This window comes from Gavialis gangeticus, unplaced genomic scaffold (genome assembly GCF_001723915.1).
Source record: "Gavialis gangeticus isolate Ggan-Ray unplaced genomic scaffold, GavGan_comp1, whole genome shotgun sequence".
NCBI lineage: Eukaryota > Metazoa > Chordata > Crocodylia > Gavialidae > Gavialis > Gavialis gangeticus.
In genome coordinates, this window is record NW_017729006.1 from 6,619,979 (window position 1) to 6,637,771 (window position 17,793).

The 17,793-nt window shown below is 40.6% G+C and overlaps 1 protein-coding gene across 2 annotated transcripts in view; it reads right to left on the reverse strand.

Moving 5' to 3' along the window:
* SLC4A7 (solute carrier family 4 member 7) overlaps positions 1–17,793 on the reverse strand; it is a 100,526-nt gene that overhangs the window by 46,458 nt on the left and 36,275 nt on the right. Inside the window, exons 5-8 of one of the 2 annotated variants that reach the window (XM_019508780.1) lie at positions 14,512–14,700; positions 9,172–9,531; positions 2,325–2,440; positions 659–816 (exon numbers count right to left, since the gene is read on the reverse strand). In XM_019508780.1, coding sequence (XP_019364325.1) covers positions 659–816; positions 2,325–2,440; positions 9,172–9,531; positions 14,512–14,700 — 823 coding nt within the window. The remainder of the gene's footprint in view (positions 1–658; positions 817–2,324; positions 2,441–9,171; positions 9,532–14,511; positions 14,701–17,793) is intronic. The other variant, XM_019508781.1, reaches the window with a different exon arrangement.

Below are 17,793 nucleotides of genomic sequence, written 5' to 3' on the forward strand. Positions count from 1 at the left end.
ACAGTTGGCAGGGCTAACCGGACCTTGTTGTGCATCCACAGGTGCATCTCTAGCAGGCCAAGGAGGTGATCCTCCCCCTCTGTGCAACACTGGTCAGGCCACAGTTGGAGTACCATGTCCAGTTCTGTGCACCCCACTTCAGGAGGGATGTGGACAACATTGAGAGGGTCCAGAGGAGGGCCACCCGCATGATCCCGGAACAACAGGGCAGACCCTACAATGACAGACTGCAGGACCTGAACCTGTTCACCCTTCACAAGCGAAGGCTGAGGGGGGACCTGGTGACCGTCTATAAACTCACTAGGGGGGACCAGAAGGGTTTGGGAGAGGTCTTGTTTCCCCTAGCGCCCCCTGGCATAACAAGGAATAACGGCCACAAGTTGTTGGAGAGTAGGTTTAGATTACACGTCCGCAAGCACTACTTTACAGTTAGGGTGGCTAGGATCTGGAACCAACTTCCAAGGGAAGTGCTGCTGGCTCCTACCCTGGGGGTCTTTAAGAAGAGGCTTGATGCCTACCTGGCTGGAATCATTTGAGCCCAGTTTTTTTCTCCTGCCCAGGCAGGGGGTCGGACTTGAAGATCTACAAGGTCCCTTCCGACCCTACCTCTATGATTCTATGATACAAATACAATCTTGGCATTCAGGGATTTCTTTACCGTGTAGCAACAGGAACTTCTGTGAGACCTGAGAGAAGTACAGCAGGGGCCAGCCTCACAAAAGCAATAATTGGTCTTTCTAAGAAATCTACTTCTCCCACCAACACATTTGATGCTTCTGCTCCTGTAGGAATTTTCCTCATGAAGTTCATGTCAACCTGTTATATAATAAGATAAAACAACTGGTTATTGCCTTGCAGTTGAGAGCGAAAAAATCTACAAACTATTTTTCGAACTAAACGTATGTTATTCAACATTTTTACTACAATGAAAAAGAAAATGCAAAACATTCACATAAAGAAACAAAAATAAACACAATGTACATAAAATATGTCTGTCAGCAATATTTTAGTAATAGTCTGTTTTCTACCATTATCAGTTAGAATTTCTGCCACCTATTATATTCTAAGAAGGTGGAACTACATCAGCATTTTTGTAAAATAAAAACTTGTCAGGACAGAAATATTTTTTCTAAAGTAGGATATGACTTGACAAGTAAATCTACACAAACAGCTAAGGAGAGTTCATGTAATTATACACAAGTTTCCAGAATTTAGCCTTGTTGCATATCATGAGTTGCACTTTTCCTATTAATTTTGGAAAGGAATGCATAATTTTATGACCGTCATTCGCAAAAACAGACAGGTGAAACTTATTTCTGCATAAAAAAAATCATAGAAGACCATTAAAAAGTTGTACAGCACATGAACTCTTTGTCCACACACACAGATACACAAAAAGCACAAAAAACTAACACCAGTTAAACTGCTATCTAAGAAAACTTACAGCTGGCCTCTTGAGTCCCACACCAAGTGTGCCACAACTACAGTGCCAGGAGGCTGACTCCTGCCCAACAGGAGACAAGGCAGGTGTACAGAAGGACAGGCCAAGCAAAAATATTAAAACTGTGACAGAGGAGCAGGAATAAATGGCAGCTGCCATGATCAGAGGAGAACTGCAATCTAAATTAGCTTCACTTGAGAATAATTACTTAATTTGGCAAACAGCTTTGTTACAAACATTTACAGTATGGAATAGACTACAGAATTAAATTTTGTACCAAGAGCCATAAGGGATCTTACAGCCCAACAAATACCAGTTACAAAAGACCAAAGGAGTTACAAGTAGTCCACAAGATTTGCCTAAGGAAGGAACATAATTTATGCTTTTTATTTTCAAACCTCCGTGTTTTCTTTATAATAAATTTGTAAAGGTCAAAGTCAATCCCATTTAAAGCTCTTTTTGTGGAGGATAATCTTATTTCAGAAATTTAGGGCAACAAGTTTACAAAAGCTAAACCAGTTGATGCATAACCCCCAAAATTCATTTTGTAAAAATTCTTGCAATATATCAGATTTCAATGTATTATACATTATTCCATTTGTAAGGGCAGCAGTTGCTTTGCATGAAATACCATGAGTGAAGTGAAAGTTTAAATCAATGAGAGAGTCTAGATATACCACAGAAGTAAATCGAAAGATATAATGCCTAATCTGATTTAATCTATGCTGCATTCTGATATTATTGTAGTTTAACTTTCACCCCAAAAATAGAAATATAGTAAAAGTAACCAGTTTTTATTTAAGTAAACAGACAAATAAAATGAATAAATAAAATTATACGGCCCTGCTTAGTTATCATTGTGAATATACTTAGTGTAATTTACCTTACTGAAATCAACGGTACTGTTCTCTCTGCTTCCTCCTGTTCCATTACCTTTAACGTCTACACTTTTTCCAATGTCTAAGTTGCCAGGTGCAGACTGTGGAGATGCCAGGAGTCCTGTATCAAAATAAAACACACATACTTTCAAAATGGAGCATATTAAATAAATTAATAAAAAGAAAAACAGACCGAGTGACACACATTGTTTGAGAACTCTGAATGTGGCAGCTTGCTTAAAGCAAATGTGCAAGTTAATAAACAAGGCAGTCTTGCATTAGTACTGTAAACATACAAGTTACTTTATTTTGGAAAATAATGAATGTTTGTTAAAAAATTAGATGTTGCCTAAATGGTGGCCATTTGCAAAACCATCACCAAGTAAAAGAAAAACAAGAGCAACTTTTTCCAGGAAGAAACGAAGCAGCCAAATCTTAATCTTAACCACCATCACTTCACGACAGAATCTATACCAATACATTCCACACATACTGTACATTTTTAAGGCCTGGCATAAAGACACACATACTTGAGTGCATTTTACAGTATTTGTTTCTAAAGTGCATATTTGATTAAGAACAGTAACACTCAGACCTTGACCACAATGGGGATAGGCTCATGGTACACAACCAAAATAGTGATGCTGAGGGCAACTGAACAACTCTACAAGTCATCAACAGTTCAATCTATTCTTGTTTGAAGCAGTGTACTTTGTCTGTACTGCTGTTTGGCTAGATTACATTTCAAAGGTATCTGCAGTCCAGTTACATGTCCTAACATGATAGCTAAGGCACCATAAGCTATTTGAGATGCTTCCCTCCGAGGCACTGGTTTCCTAGTTCTACATGCTGCTTGTAGGACCCTCTGATGCTGCCCAAAGAACCTTAATCACTCAGCATTTCTGCCCACAGGCCCACAAAGGCTGCAACTTTCTGCTTTAAGTGCGCAAGTCAAAAGGGGGGGATTATACGTGTTGATGTACCCATGCTATTTTTAACAACCAGTTAGCTGGGATGCTAATATTAACGCTGCTGAAGCAGCAGAGGGGTCAGTGCTGGCTGCAAAGTCACCTGGGTAAATCTGTTAGTCCTTAGCCTGCACATTCATGCTGCCATGGCAAAATTACCATCACCACCCAAGATAAATTCAGGTATGCTTACTCAAGCTGCAACCCTACCTCATAGCTGTAATGTAGACTCATCTTAAGACTTTGCACAGTAGGTGTTAAAGAATACATTGCTTTATCCATACAAGTCATTTCTAATGTGTTAAAACATGCTAATTAAATACGTTTATTAGCATGCTTTTAAATTCTAATTTATACAAAAGCTTATGGTTTTGCATAAATGCAGAAAAATATTGAAATTAAATAAATAGTTGACACAGACTAACAATAAATAGTTGACAAATTAAGCCTGACCTAAATGCACTCTCTCACGCAAGGAAGTCAAAGTCTGCATGTGGTAGTCGCTTGCTTGAATCAAGAGAAAGCTGGGCTTTTTCTGCGATTATCGTCCAAGGAGAGGAATGACCCCTTCTATCATTTGGCTGCTTTAATTCATTTTTAGAGAAACCTGTAGTCTTTTTTCCACTCCCACATAAAATCATTCCTCTGAACTCCAGAGAGGGGTTACTGCAATTGAACATGACTTTAAGTTCTCATTTTTGAGTTTGAGATATTTCAGTTTTTATTCTTCCATTTTAAAATAAAAGGGAGAGAGACTGGACAATCTAATCAAACAAAAACCAATGTAATTAATGGGCCTCAATTTGGTTTGAGAAACCTATACTATACAATGTATGGTGCCAATATCAATATAAAAATCTCAGAATAAAAAACAGAAAAAAATATCACTTTCTTTTCTTTTGCTATGAAATGTATGTATTATTCACCAAACTGGACATAACTAGCAAACCCCAAAATACACAGGCTACAAATCAGTGCAACGCTTACTTCATAGAATAAGACTCCAACTGTAAAACTGCAAGAGGGATGCAAGGCAATTTCTGCGCTGAGAAAACAAAAAAGCCTGATTCTTACTACATGCAGGCAGGAAAAGAAATATTTACACGTAAATCTGAGAAAGGCAAGTTAAGACGCACTTTACTTTTCACTCCTATAACAATAAAGGGAGATAACTTAAGATATGGAATTAGCAAAAGATGATCAGCAAAGGTATCATTTTCCACCTGTACTCCAGTCACTCCATAAGTATCTTGTTGAGTTTATACATGACACGAACCCAATTACTCTGTAAAGCAGAGGGTACATACAGAATTTGATGGATGGGGAATTAACTTGCACAGTCCTGATCCCTGACTACCTATAACATTCCAGTCTTATGGGTGTTATGAGATTGCTCAGTAGGAAAAGGTTTGGCTGCAACCTCCTCTGTGAATATAGAAATGGTGGCCTGAATTTGATCCATTTGAGTTCTAAAGGTTCACAGTAACTATAAATTCCCATTTGGCCCATTTTGTAGTCCTAGGATAATATAGATTCTTTCATAACTGAACACAAAAAAATACCCCCAGCATTCTTGCTTTTTAGCCAAGATTCAATAGGTCTAGTACTAATATAGAAATTCCCATCCCTTTCAAAACTGGGGCTTAACAGCTTTTTCTTTCCACTAACTCATTAAACTTTAAAAAAAAATACCACCCACAAAGTGACTAAACTTTTCATCATCTCAAGGACTTATCAAAAGATATCTGACAAGGAATAAATTGACTTCTTATAGATTTGGCAATACACTAAAACCATTCCGCATCATCTTAAGTGGTGAGCTTGTGAGACAGCTTCCAAGTCCATTAGATCTTTGTAATCTGTCTAGTTTCAGAGGATATCTGGTGCATCAGAGTTAAGTACTTATTTTTTGAGTTCTGGATTCCGTTTCCCAGACTTCTGCTGTGGTTACATTGCTTTAGGCGACACTCCCTAATAGATCATGTTTCCTCCCTGCTATTTATCTTTATTCTCCCTTCACTTAGAGGGGTCTAATAACTTGGGGATGAAACTTAATTCCTGATAATGATAAGTTCTGAATCCCTTTTTGTTTCAACTGCCTTTTTTTTTTTCCTTTAGGAGATATTCTGCATCTCTTACCCAGGTAAAAATCCATTTTGGTTACAGAAAAAAGCCTACCAGACATAGTATTCTGAAGCAGAATGGAAGGTATCGAAGATTCAGCCACTGATACAATGAACATTTTGCATAAGATGCACGAGTGACAACACTCTAGTTCTTCAATCGTCAATCAGACCCTCTCCACCAGAATATAGGTTTCCTTCCATGCATTGTCTGTTTGGGGAGACTGAGAAACTCCTCTTCAGACTAGTAGGAGAAATTCATTTTCTTCTCTTCCCTAAACTGATAACCCTGGCTCAATAAATGAACTCTTTGGAGAAAAGAAACTTGATCCCTTATTTTCAGAATGTCAGCCACAGAAAAATTCATAAAACCCTAGATGAGATGTTGAGGAAATGCTAACATACCCACAGCTTTTCTTGGTGTCATGATGCAAAGCAAACAAACACACCAACTCTACTACTCCAAAGGGGATTGCTAGTCCAGCTGATTAAGGTATTAAACTGCCAAGGAGGAAGAAACCCTGAAAAAAACATCTTCAGAAGAAGTTCCACAGACTCTTTGAAACCTAGACAGATTAAGGCTAGATGAGGCCATATAGAGTAATACTTGACATCTTTTAAAACTGCTCTAAAAGATGCATCAAATTAAGGCATTTTCTAACATCATTCTTAATCGTATCAAATATGTTTTCCAGATATTTGGACTTCATTTAATACTAGAGACTCAGACTACTGCTCCCATAGGCAAAGGGAAAAAAAACAAGGAACTCTGCTCCAGGACGGGGAAGAAAATTACTTCAAATTAAGGAAAAATACAGGTGAATAAGTAAATGTTACAACTGTTGTGCATGTTTTTAATCAAGTTTAAAATAAAAAACACAATGCATGGTCCTTTGTAGCTTTAGAAACAAGGGTTACATACCCACATGTCCTCCAAGAGTGCTGCCAAAAGATGAGCCCGCTGGTGCCCATTCCACACAGTGCCAAAGTCTCCAAATTAGGCATAAGCACATGCCACTGGGTTCTTCAAGTCTCAATGGCCTAAGCACAGTTGTGCAGGGAAAGCTCAGGGCCATCAGGCATACACCAGAGCCATTTACTATGCCTAATGTGCAGGCTCAGGGACGTACAGAGTGGTAGGAACTTATCTCTCAGCAGTGCTCTTGGGCTCACTGGAGGCCATAAGCATAGCCAAGGATATCAAACACACAAATGTTTACCTGTCAACTAGATTTCTGTTTACAGAAACATTCTTAAGTCTGAATACTTCTCTCATTCAATGGCATAGCTTGCAGCAGACTCAACACTGAAGATCTTGGCATTTCTTTCTGGCTGACCATGCCCCTTCTGCTGGAGGGATTCAGTTTTCAAAAATAAAAACATTCTGGAAATACTGGTCTTAAACTATTTCTTTTTTTTTTTTTTGAAGTAATTAAAATAAACATCTCAAAGAGCCACACATTAGAAGTCTACTTTTATCAAAATAAACTTTACCAGTTTGAATCTGTAAAAGCAAAGCCTTTGGCTGGGTTGTTAGATGCTGATGTCAAATTATAGCTCAACCAAGGATCTCTGTCTACCTTTTATACCAATTCACAATTTTTTAGATAGTTCCTAATATGTCTAGAGCAGGGAACAGAGCAAAAATTAGGCACTGGAAGCTGTTACAAAAAGAAGAGAGGCAAAACTAGTCAGTCTTTAATGTCACCCACAGAAAATCTGCACAGCCAAGCACTTAGTTGCATTCCAGTATAGAGAATAGGTCTTCTGTAGTTTGTTCTGCAGACCTTAAAAGAGAGGATATCAGCCCAGTAGTGGCCCAGGGTGACAGTCTGGAAACTGTTTAAGGGTATGTCAAGAACTACCACTACTGATGTAAACACTGGATTTCTTGCGGGGGGGCGGGGGAAATTAGAGGATAACATCCTAATATTTACAGACAGACAGATAGGAATTGGAACAGCATCCACCACAGATTTCCTCAAACCAGTAAGAATGATCTCTACATAAATTCACCCATTAAAAATGTTTTCCTGTAAATGAGGCAGAGGAAGACTGCTCCCTCCTGTCCACCCTGGAGAGAGAGATAAGGGCATTACTCAAAAAATTCTTGTTCAGAGGATACCTTACAGAATAGATTTAGGTTTTGATTTTCTGTGGACCTTAATACACCCACTACTCATGACAGGCTGAAAAGGTGGAAAGGCAGAGATGGCCATGATAGTAAATATGCTGATTACCCTCAACATTAAATGCCTGCTAGAAACTTCACTCTTCTTTACTTGAATTCTTGGCCTGGGGTTGGTGCGGTTGGCTGGATCAAGCCTTCTCAACCTCAGGTCAGCCTAAGCAATGAGACTGGTGACTGCTCTTCAGAAATGCCTGAACAGATTTTTGTTGCTACTCTACATAAACTGGTAGTGTGTTGTCCCCCCCCCAACACACACAAAAATCTTAGTAGTTTGCTCTTCTTTGCTAGGCAAATGGAGAAAGAAATCCAAGAAAATCCTAAATGGTCAATGATTCGACTTGGATATGCTGACCAGGTAAGTCCCAGCACAACAGGTCAATTGTACATCAAGACTTTTTGTACTTTCAAGAAAGGCTTTTAGACATTTTTGAATAGAAAATGAAAGTAGAGGTATTCACAACCAGGGCATGATCCAGAAGAATTACTAGAATAGTCAGGCTGATTGATTTTGCTGCTGGGGTATAAGAGTAATTCCAATATTATGAATCAATGTCTGAATTATAAAAAACAAACATTTCATAAATGTCCTGAGATACTTTCACAGAAGATTCCTCTGTATTCTTTAGTATTATGTGCACATGAGTAGACAGTTTTGCAACGTGTGCCTGTGCCAGTTCAATCAAATCAGTAGGTACCATTACAAACTTTCCATTAGCTAAGTTGCAACACCAAAGTTAAAATAACACATTAATAAAAAATTCACTAGAAGTTATAGGAAGCAGCACAAGTCAGTTACTGGGTAAAACTTGCATTTAAAAATCCAGGCACACCAAACAATTGCCTAAATTACTACAGCACCATCGTATTTGTAATCTTTGTCTATCTTCCTTACCACTTGCTTTCCCCTCACCCCACCCCAAAGCTACTCGTTGTACCGCATGGTATTTAGACCAGTGGGTTTCAAACTTTTTTCATCTGCAGACCCCTGAAAAATGCTGAATGGAAGTGTGGATCCCTTTGAATTGTGTGGGTATTAACATACTTTTGGTTGATCAATCATCTTTTGCAGACCCCTTAGACACAGTCAGACCCCACTGATTTAGACTGTAAATTCCTCAGGGAACTGGCCACCTCTTTAAAGTATGCACAATGTTTAAGGACTTCAATATTCATTATAGGTGAATGAAAGGAAAAAGGCCACCATTTCTGACATTTTATCTATGTAAGAACTACTTAAGGATTACTTAAAACACGTGTCAAACAAGTACCTGTTTAATCACGCAAATGAAGGTTATGTACACAAAAATCGTTCTGTTTCATTGCCTAAAGGAGTTAATGTCAGTAAGTGAATTTCAACATTTGTGAATTTATGTTTGGCATGATTTGCATAGGTCTATAAAGCAAAACAAGAAACATGATCACACTTAGGAAGTAAAACAAAACATGCAGACAGTGGTAGAAGTTAAAGATGTATCATTTATGCTCAAGCCATGTGCTAAATAATACTGCAATGCAAGTGACTCAGATGCAGAGAGCATCACACATGGACAGATTAAGTTTGGATAGTTGCCTGGTGTTATGTCAATATTATCCTCTGTCTTCGTTTCCTGAACTTCTAAGTCTTCCTCAGGTGGATGGATTATTACTGTGGGGATATCATCATTAGCAGGCGACACAAGCAGTTCCTCACATTGGAGCTCACTTGGCTGGGAATTTGTGGTTGCCAGGTGGCTGCAGCTAGGACTGGAGGGTGGTGTGTTTTGAGGGGTAGGTATTGGGGTTGTACACCTTGAAGCTGCTGGGGTTCCAGCTCTTGAAGAAGGAAGAAGGTAATTGAGAAGGAGGGACAAACGATTTTCTCCTTTCAGGGAAATGTTCGAGGCAGAGAGACCTGTTCGCAAAGAGTGCCGGGAGGCTGAAAGGCCTTCCCCTGAGATAAAAACAAAACAAAATGATGAAGTATACAATAGGGAGATACTAAAAGAGAAAGACAAATAATGCATTAACAATTTACGTTGTAAATTGCAAGCTTTGAAGGCCCAAAGTGTCACATTCATGCAGGCGAGATAAGAGATGCATGAGTAAGTCAAAATTTTAAGCATCAGAAAAGTCAGCACATAATTTACTGACAGCTGCCACTTAGCACACAAGAAAGATCTGAGAGAACAATATTCCTCAGTGAATGTTTGAAGTCATTGAGATTTTAGCAAATAAAAAAAACCCACAAGACAATAGTTTCCCTCAATCTAAAGGAAGGGAAAAAAAATCAAAGTCCCTTCTTAGTTTAAGATGTATGGTATGCCAAGAACATTAGTTAAGAGATTTAGCATAATTCAGATCAAACTAAATACGACTGATGAGAGTGATAGAGTGAAACATTTTTACTAATTGTCCTCCACACCAAGTTCTGCTATTTCAATAAAACCTGTTTCTGCGTGTAGTACGAGTATCCGATTTCCAGCTTAAAAAAACAAACAAACTATTAAACCTAACCAGAAGGAAGCCCTCATATCCCGTGCACTTGCTAACACTAGCTGTCTATAAAGCACCACTAAGTGCAACTTCAGCAACATCAAGCCTGCTAGTACTTTATCTGCAGTACAGGATGTTGCCACAATTAAAACTTATCAGTTCTTCATTTGTTTTGTGAGAGTTTCAACCATGTTAAAATTGAGTTTCATTTCAAAATATATTTGCTCCCAGTAAAAACATCCAAATTTCCTGTGAAACCAAAATTTAAAACCATTTTTGACAAGTTTTCTTCCAGCATAACCTCTCTGAAACTGTTCCAAAACATGTCCAATAGTGACACATCCTGACAGTAAGTCAAAAAATTTTAGTTGTATTTTCATTTTTGTAAGTAAAATTGGCAGCTACTACTATGCACGGATTGAAACAATTAATCCAGAAAAGATTAAGAGATTATGACAACAAAACCAGGAAAATGTTTCAAAGCTGTAACAAACAGCAGCTGTCCTTAACATTTTTAAAAATAAAACAAACTCAATTAAGTCAAAATATGACACATCATGATGACATTATGCACTACTGCCAGCTTATCTTGGAATAATATTTTAAAAAAATCCTGATACTGTCCTAAATGATTTCTCTCAACTTTGGGGGAAAAAATGTTTCCATGGTAACTTGAATGCAAATCAGATGCAGTTTTGTGTAAAAACCTGTTGTTACACCAAAACAGCATGAGCTCCAGTTTATAAAATTTTCATATGACACTGCCATTGAAGAAGGCCCAAAGACAATGGCAGAGGCCACATAAGGGAGTACATATCTACTGGGAGAAACACCATTCTCCTGGTAGAAATAACAAGTGTATCAAGAATTCATTCAATTTCTCCTAGGGGAAGTGTACCCCTTCCAGAAAAAAGTTTCTCTTGCAAAAGTGAATGCTTGTATATACTCCTCCCAATCTGGTCCAGTAGGGGAGTGAAGAAACAGGAAGCTCCCCACACTACCCTGGACTGGGGGCTACTCAGCTGTGGTAGAAGGCGAGGAGCACTCCAGTCCCCTCTGGACCAGTACAGGAGGACACTGGAGCAGCAGGGAAAAAGCCCAGTGAGGATGCTGCACTGCTTACTCTGCTCAGCTTCTGGGCCCTGAAGGACAGGGGAAGCATCCTTGCCCCTGGGGAGCAGGCAAGAGGTTTGCTCACTGCTCCCAGTGATGGGAACAGAGTATAGGAGTAGCTGCTTCCCCACTTCCCAGCCCCCACCTGTCTGCCAACCCACCCCCCAGACAAGAGTCTCAGTCCGGTGGAGGTATGAAGAGCAGGAGAGAAGCAGGAGCTGCATGTTAAACATCTGTATACTCTCTCGTGGAAAGATTTCTACTGGTAGAAATGAACACTTGTCCCTGGCCAGAGCCTTCTCCTTGGATGCTTCCTACTGTCATTTACTATATCCCAATTCAGTCACAGATTAAGCGGGTTTCTTTAATTTCGGATTGTTGCTTTTATCCCACAAACCAGTCTCTCCCCATTCCACACCTTACTTCCTAACTACTGTATTTTAAATCTGAAGAGTGAAAGTTCTTGTCACCCTTCTCTCACAGATGTCCTATTGTGTACTTGCTCTTCTCTACAGAAGAAAGAATATCATTTGCTTTCCATTTTCACCCTATATCACTTCCATGGGGGGCAGGGGAACAGTTAGGAATAAAGGCTTTAAAAAAAAACAAAACAACATTTTCAAAAAAAATTATCCTGAAACTGGCATTCTATATCACAGCAGAGTACTGACTGCCTTCTGTAGGGATCTGATAGCAAATATACACTGGTCTCACATTACAACTATAAGCAGGGAAACAAAAGTAAAGAAAAAAGACACACTTGGTATTAAGTGTAGAACAGGCTGCGTAAAAAAGACCAACATATTGAATGATCCTACACTGAGGGAAGAAGGGAAAGAGAAAGGAATACAAGTATAAAGAAAAACACAGTGAAGACAAGACACACATTTAAAATAAATTTCAAGGCTAACATTAAAAAAAAAACAAAAAAAACCAAAATAGCCTCTATTGAACTACGTCTTTAGTAGTAAGGAGCAATAAAGTACCATTTTCTGTTCTAACACTACAGACTGGGTGCATCTACCCACTTTACTATGCACTTTACTGCAGAGCTAATTAGTCTACTCTGCAGTAAAGTGTCACAGTCTACACATGTGGTGATATCAGGGTGCAATCAAACAACTAACTCTGCTGTAGTATAGTACTCCCAGGGACAGTACTATCTTACAGCAGAGTACTTTACTGTGCCAAAAAACATGTATAGCTGCTGACTGCGGGCATATATTCCACCTGGTCAGCCCAACCAGCTGGAGGCCTGCTCTGCCCCACCAGCTGGAGGCCTGCTCTGCCCCAGCTTAAATTGCTGCTGTCCCAAGCACATATGTAGATGCTGCACCCAGGAGCAGTCAACTCTGGCTTGAACTGCTCCAGAGTTTGTTGCATTGCATTAATTGCGCATGTAGAAGTACCCACTATTATCATAATGTGCCTGTCAGGAATGTGACAAGATTTGACCCCTGTTCCACACAACTGAATCAACAGAAGCTCTTAAGTGGAGATGCAGTATACTCCAAAACTACACTTTTATTTTACTACCAGGAGAGGAGAGTGGTACAAAGCAAAGATCTGTGGAATTGGCTACATCTAGGCTGAGAGCACTCTTCTATACAGTCTACTGGTATTCCCATTGCTAAAAATTAAAAGACCAAAAAAACAAAAACAAACAGTATTTTATCCTATGAAAACAAGACATGGAAAAGACTTGTAATGATTTTGAAAATCTGATATACTTTTAAGGGATCTAAACATTGGATTTGGTCATCTTGGTGCTTTTACATAGAAATCTGAAGTTTGCTATCAAGATTCTATGCATACTGTCCAAAGAATCAGTCATCAGTTTTAATGAAAATACAGACAAGTTTAATTGCATTTACTTCCTAAAACAACCAAACTGACAAAGATGATGTCATCAGACACTTCCCAATTTTTCTAGTTGGAAAAGTGGTTGGAAGTTCTCTAACACCCAAAACAAACTCAAACATTAAACTCAAACTTAAACTAACCAAACACTTGCATGCTCCGAGGCAGAAGATGCATCCTTGCATGCAGAGTGGTCTAAAACCAAAACACCTCATTTAAAAGGAATCAGAATCTAAAATGGGCCAATACTTCAGTGTGTGGCCTTACTAAGCCAAAATTAATTCAAGTCCAAGACATCCAAGATCTCTTGCATAATTATAGCTTGAAAGGTATAAGAAATACTCCAGAGGCCTGGGAGAGCATCTGTTTACCAAGGCACCCCAGGGGAAGACAAACAATGGACACAAACTGCTTGAAGATCACTTCAGATTGGACATGAGGATAAGTTTTTTTACAATTTGAGTGCCGAGGCTCTCGAACAGACTCCCCCCAGAGGTCGTAGTCACCTACCCTGGAGATCTTTAAAAAGCAACTTGACACGCACCTTGCTGAGGTCATCTGACCCCAGCAGTCTTTCCTGCCCTAGCACACTGGGGCTGGACCCGATGATCTTGTGAGGTTCCTTCCAGCCCCTAACATTTATGAATCTATGCAAAATGAGACCTAAAAAGGAGGCTGCCCTGCAATACCAGTATCTACATGAACTTAGGAACTAAACACCAGGAAGCAAATGAACAGGTATGTCAATATTTAGTTATCATACAACATGATACATCCTGTAAAATTGTTACAGATTTCTGGGGGGTTTTGTTTGGTGTTTTGTTTTTTTTACCTGGCTTTTACTACAGTTAGCATAGTAAAATTTTTGAAAAGCTCAGTTAAAAGCAGTTTAATCATTTTCCATTAAAACAACAAAAACAAAACAAAATGCGTACAACAGTGAACTTAAATTTTTCCTTTGCATATAGTTGTCCAAAAAGCAGGTAAGATAAGGCTATTAAGAAGACAGCCTAAATATAATGTTGACAGGATGATGAAACAAGTCTCTCAAAGAAATAAAAGGAGACCGAATCAGAAACTATAACCCTGGTGATGACTGTGAAGTTATGGTTAAAAGGTAAGAAGAGTACTTTAAATCTGTCGACAAGACAGACAGAAGTCAAACATACCCTTTAAAGTGTTAGAATCTACTGAATGTATTGCCATGGATAAAGCAAATAGTGTGTGTATATACTTCTTAAATCATGCTGTGAATAGAAGCAAAGGAGTGCAGTTGTCACAAGCAGAAAAAGAAAAACTTCTTCACACAAATTACAGATAAATGCCCAAGCTACACAAAAAACACAAACAGCTGTTACATACCAAGAAGGAACCAACTACATCTGCTGACTTTTCCTTCATGTCTCAGGGAGAACATATTATTTCTAACAGGTTAGGATAAATCGGATGCCGCAACTTATCTCACCATTTCGGTCAAGCAAGTGAGGGTCAGAATGTTTCTTGCCTATATCCGCAAAGGACCGAACCAGAGGTATCCTACTGCTGAACTTTTTCTCATTCTGGTGATGGTGTCTCTTGAGAAGAGCTTCTCTGACATTCTCTCTTCTGGATTCATCCAACTGACCAGAGGCAATCATGTTGTCCAACACCATATCTACATCAACAGAGAAACACTAAGTCAACATTTTAAAGTTACATGTGCATACTGAGTACCTGTGTATTAACTAACTCCCATATGTGGAAAGTTAGTAAATCTCAGGATTCATCAAGTATCTTCATGTATCCATTTTGTTCGGCAAATAGTGCTTCAAAAACTGTATTGGAAATAAACAGCCAAGAACATTATGGACTAAGAATTCAACTCCACATACATTAACTCAAGAAGAAATATGCTCTGAAGAAAACTCAAACAAAAAAACAGCATCTAATAAAATAAACAGCAGGCGTTTCAACAATTACACATTTATAAAACTCTACAGAATATTCTGTCATTCATTTCAGCTTTCAACCATCTTCAATTAAGATGTGCATGGTCAATGTAACCTCACAAAAAATATTCCTTTTCAGTGAAAAGGAATAAAGTAGCAAAAAATACCACCAGCAAGTCTTTATAATGGCTGCTGTGCAGGTCAGGCATCAAGTAATTCTAATGTTTCCCCACACAAGAACCTGGTTTTACAGCTTTAATACTTCTATTAAAAACTACACACCTGATATTCATCAAGGCTAGGGACAGAAGTTACACATAAACCAGCTTAAGTGATCAGAAATCAATTTAAACCTGTAACATAAGAGAAGTTCAGTGCACATAAAATAGCTTTCAAAATGATTGAAACCGGTTTAAGGTAAGTCTGATGCTACATTCAACCAGGTTTAACTGCTAGTCCCAGTTCCATCTCTGCCTTGGCCTTCCTAACTACCCCCCTACATCCCTGAGCAACTACAGAATAGCCCTTCCTGGTGATGACCCCTTCTTTCCATTGGATGTAAGCCTCCTTTTTAGCAAGGAGACATTCCCGGATGCTTTTGGTGAGCCATGTTTTGGTGGTGCCTGTTATAAATTAGTCAGGGGGGATCAGCAGGCATTGGGGGAGTCACTGTTCCCCCGAGCACCGCCAGGAGCGACCAGGAATAACGGTCACAAGCTGGCAGAGGGTAGGTTTAGGTTAGACATCAGGAGGCGCTACTTCACTGTCAGGGCAGCTAGGGTCTGGAACCAACTTCCAAGAGAGGTGGTGCAGGCTCCTACCCTGGGGGGTTTTAAGAGGAGGTTAGATGAACACCTTGCTGGCGTCATTTGACCCCAGTACTCTTTCCTCCCACGGCAGGGGGTCAGACTAGATGATCTGCTCAGGTCCCTTCCGACCCTAGAAACTATGAAACTATAATTTAGGTCAAACTAGTTTATGGAACTTCTGTCCCAGAACCCTTCCTGGTCCAAGTTAAATCGAAGTCCCTCAGCATCCCAGGATGCTCTGCAGCCCTGGGTTGGGCTGGGCTGTCTGCTCTAAGGAACAGGGTTGGCCCCACCCCTCTGGTCCCTAGCTGGAACACTATCATTGGTCTGGATGGCTAAGGAGGGGGGGGCGGAAAACCTGGCTCAAGACTGCAGCCAAGTCTGCCTGCCAGGGGTGGAGCAGCCCCTGCCAGGCTTTCCCCCACACTGGCCACTGGAGCAGAGCAAGGGGGGTTGCCAGACAGACCCTGGGGCCAAGCTGGCAGAATGAGGCAGGTGGGGGAAAAAAGGGGCTTTTAAGCCCCAGAAGGGGTCTGCCTGGCAGGGACACTGTAGCCCCTGCCAGGCTTTTCCCTGCTTGTCATGAGTGGAGGGGGTGAGGGCATGGCCAGACCACAGCCTCAGGCCAGCACACTGAGGCAGAGGGGACAGAGAGGGTTTAAACCCCCTCTGCCCCTCTATTAGCCAGGGTCTGCCTGGCAGGGGCACAGCAGCCCCTGCCAGACTTTTCCCTACTCACCACTCAAGCATGGCCAGACAGGCCCTGGGCTAGCACATGGAGGTGGAGGGAAGAGAGGTGGTTTAAGCCTCTCTCCTTCCCATCTGCCTCAGCAGGCAGGCAGGGGAAGGGGCTTAAATCCCCCTCCCTTCCCTATGCCTCAGTGTGCTGGCCACTGGAATGGCAAGTGGAGCAAAGCCAGGCTGGGGCTGCTAGGCCCCTGCCAAGCAAACCCCGGCTGAAGTCCCATGTGGGTGGGGGAAGGGGTTTAAACACCCCTCAGCATGCTGGCTTGGGCTGGGGTCTGGACACACCTCCCTTCCCCTGCCCCATCCAGCAGGGAACAGGAGAAAAGCTTGGCAGGAGCTGCCTCTCCTCCTCCCCTGCAAGGGATACCCTAGCTGGGGTCCATGCAGGCCATGGTGGGGGTTTAATTCATACTAAGCAGGCCTGCTGGGGCCTGGCCACACCCCCCCTCCCCAGCACGAGCAGGGAAAGGGGGGGAAAGCTTTGTGGGGGGTGGGGGGTAGCTTCTCTCCCAGCTTCCCTCCATCCTTCCACACTGGACACACATTGCAGGGGCTATTTGATCACAGCAGCCTTTCCTGCTCAGAGCAGGGGTGCTGGACCCAATGATCTCAGGAGGTCCCTTCCAGCCCTAGACTTCTGTGAATCTGTGAAAGGCATGCTCTGGCACCCCCAGCTTCTAGCTGTAGCCACTGCAGGCATGTGGCTGCATTCCCAGATAAAAAGTGAATGTCTGTTCACTTGCTTCTTGGTTCAACCTACACCATTTAAACTAACCTGCAGCGACTGTATTAATTCTAAACAGGACTTTTAGACTGTCTGTACTTAGCCTTAACCCTCAAACATTTAAGCCCCCTTTTTGTAAAGTTTCCTGGAGCCTCTTCTCTTCCTTTCTAAACCCTAGTTTAGGAGAGAATTTATTATATATACGAAGTGTAGCAAAATAGGTTGCTTTGCTCAATTTGTGACCATTTTAAGCATAGTTTCACAAGATTAAAAATTCCAGGTGTACAAAATACATTTTGGTAATAACAAAGGATTTAAAATCTGAATATCTGTAAAACAGCAACCAGTTTGGGTTGTTTTGTTTGGTTGGTTGGTTGTTTTTAATTGAGAGAGTTTTGAAAATCTTTTGCTGCACAGCTCAGTAACAACAGCATCACCTGGAAGTCATTTGTATGAAGCTTTACAAGAGGACTTTTAGTGTGTTTTACCACTAAGAATGATTGTACAGACAACCTAGCAAACAGCTTACATAAAACCAT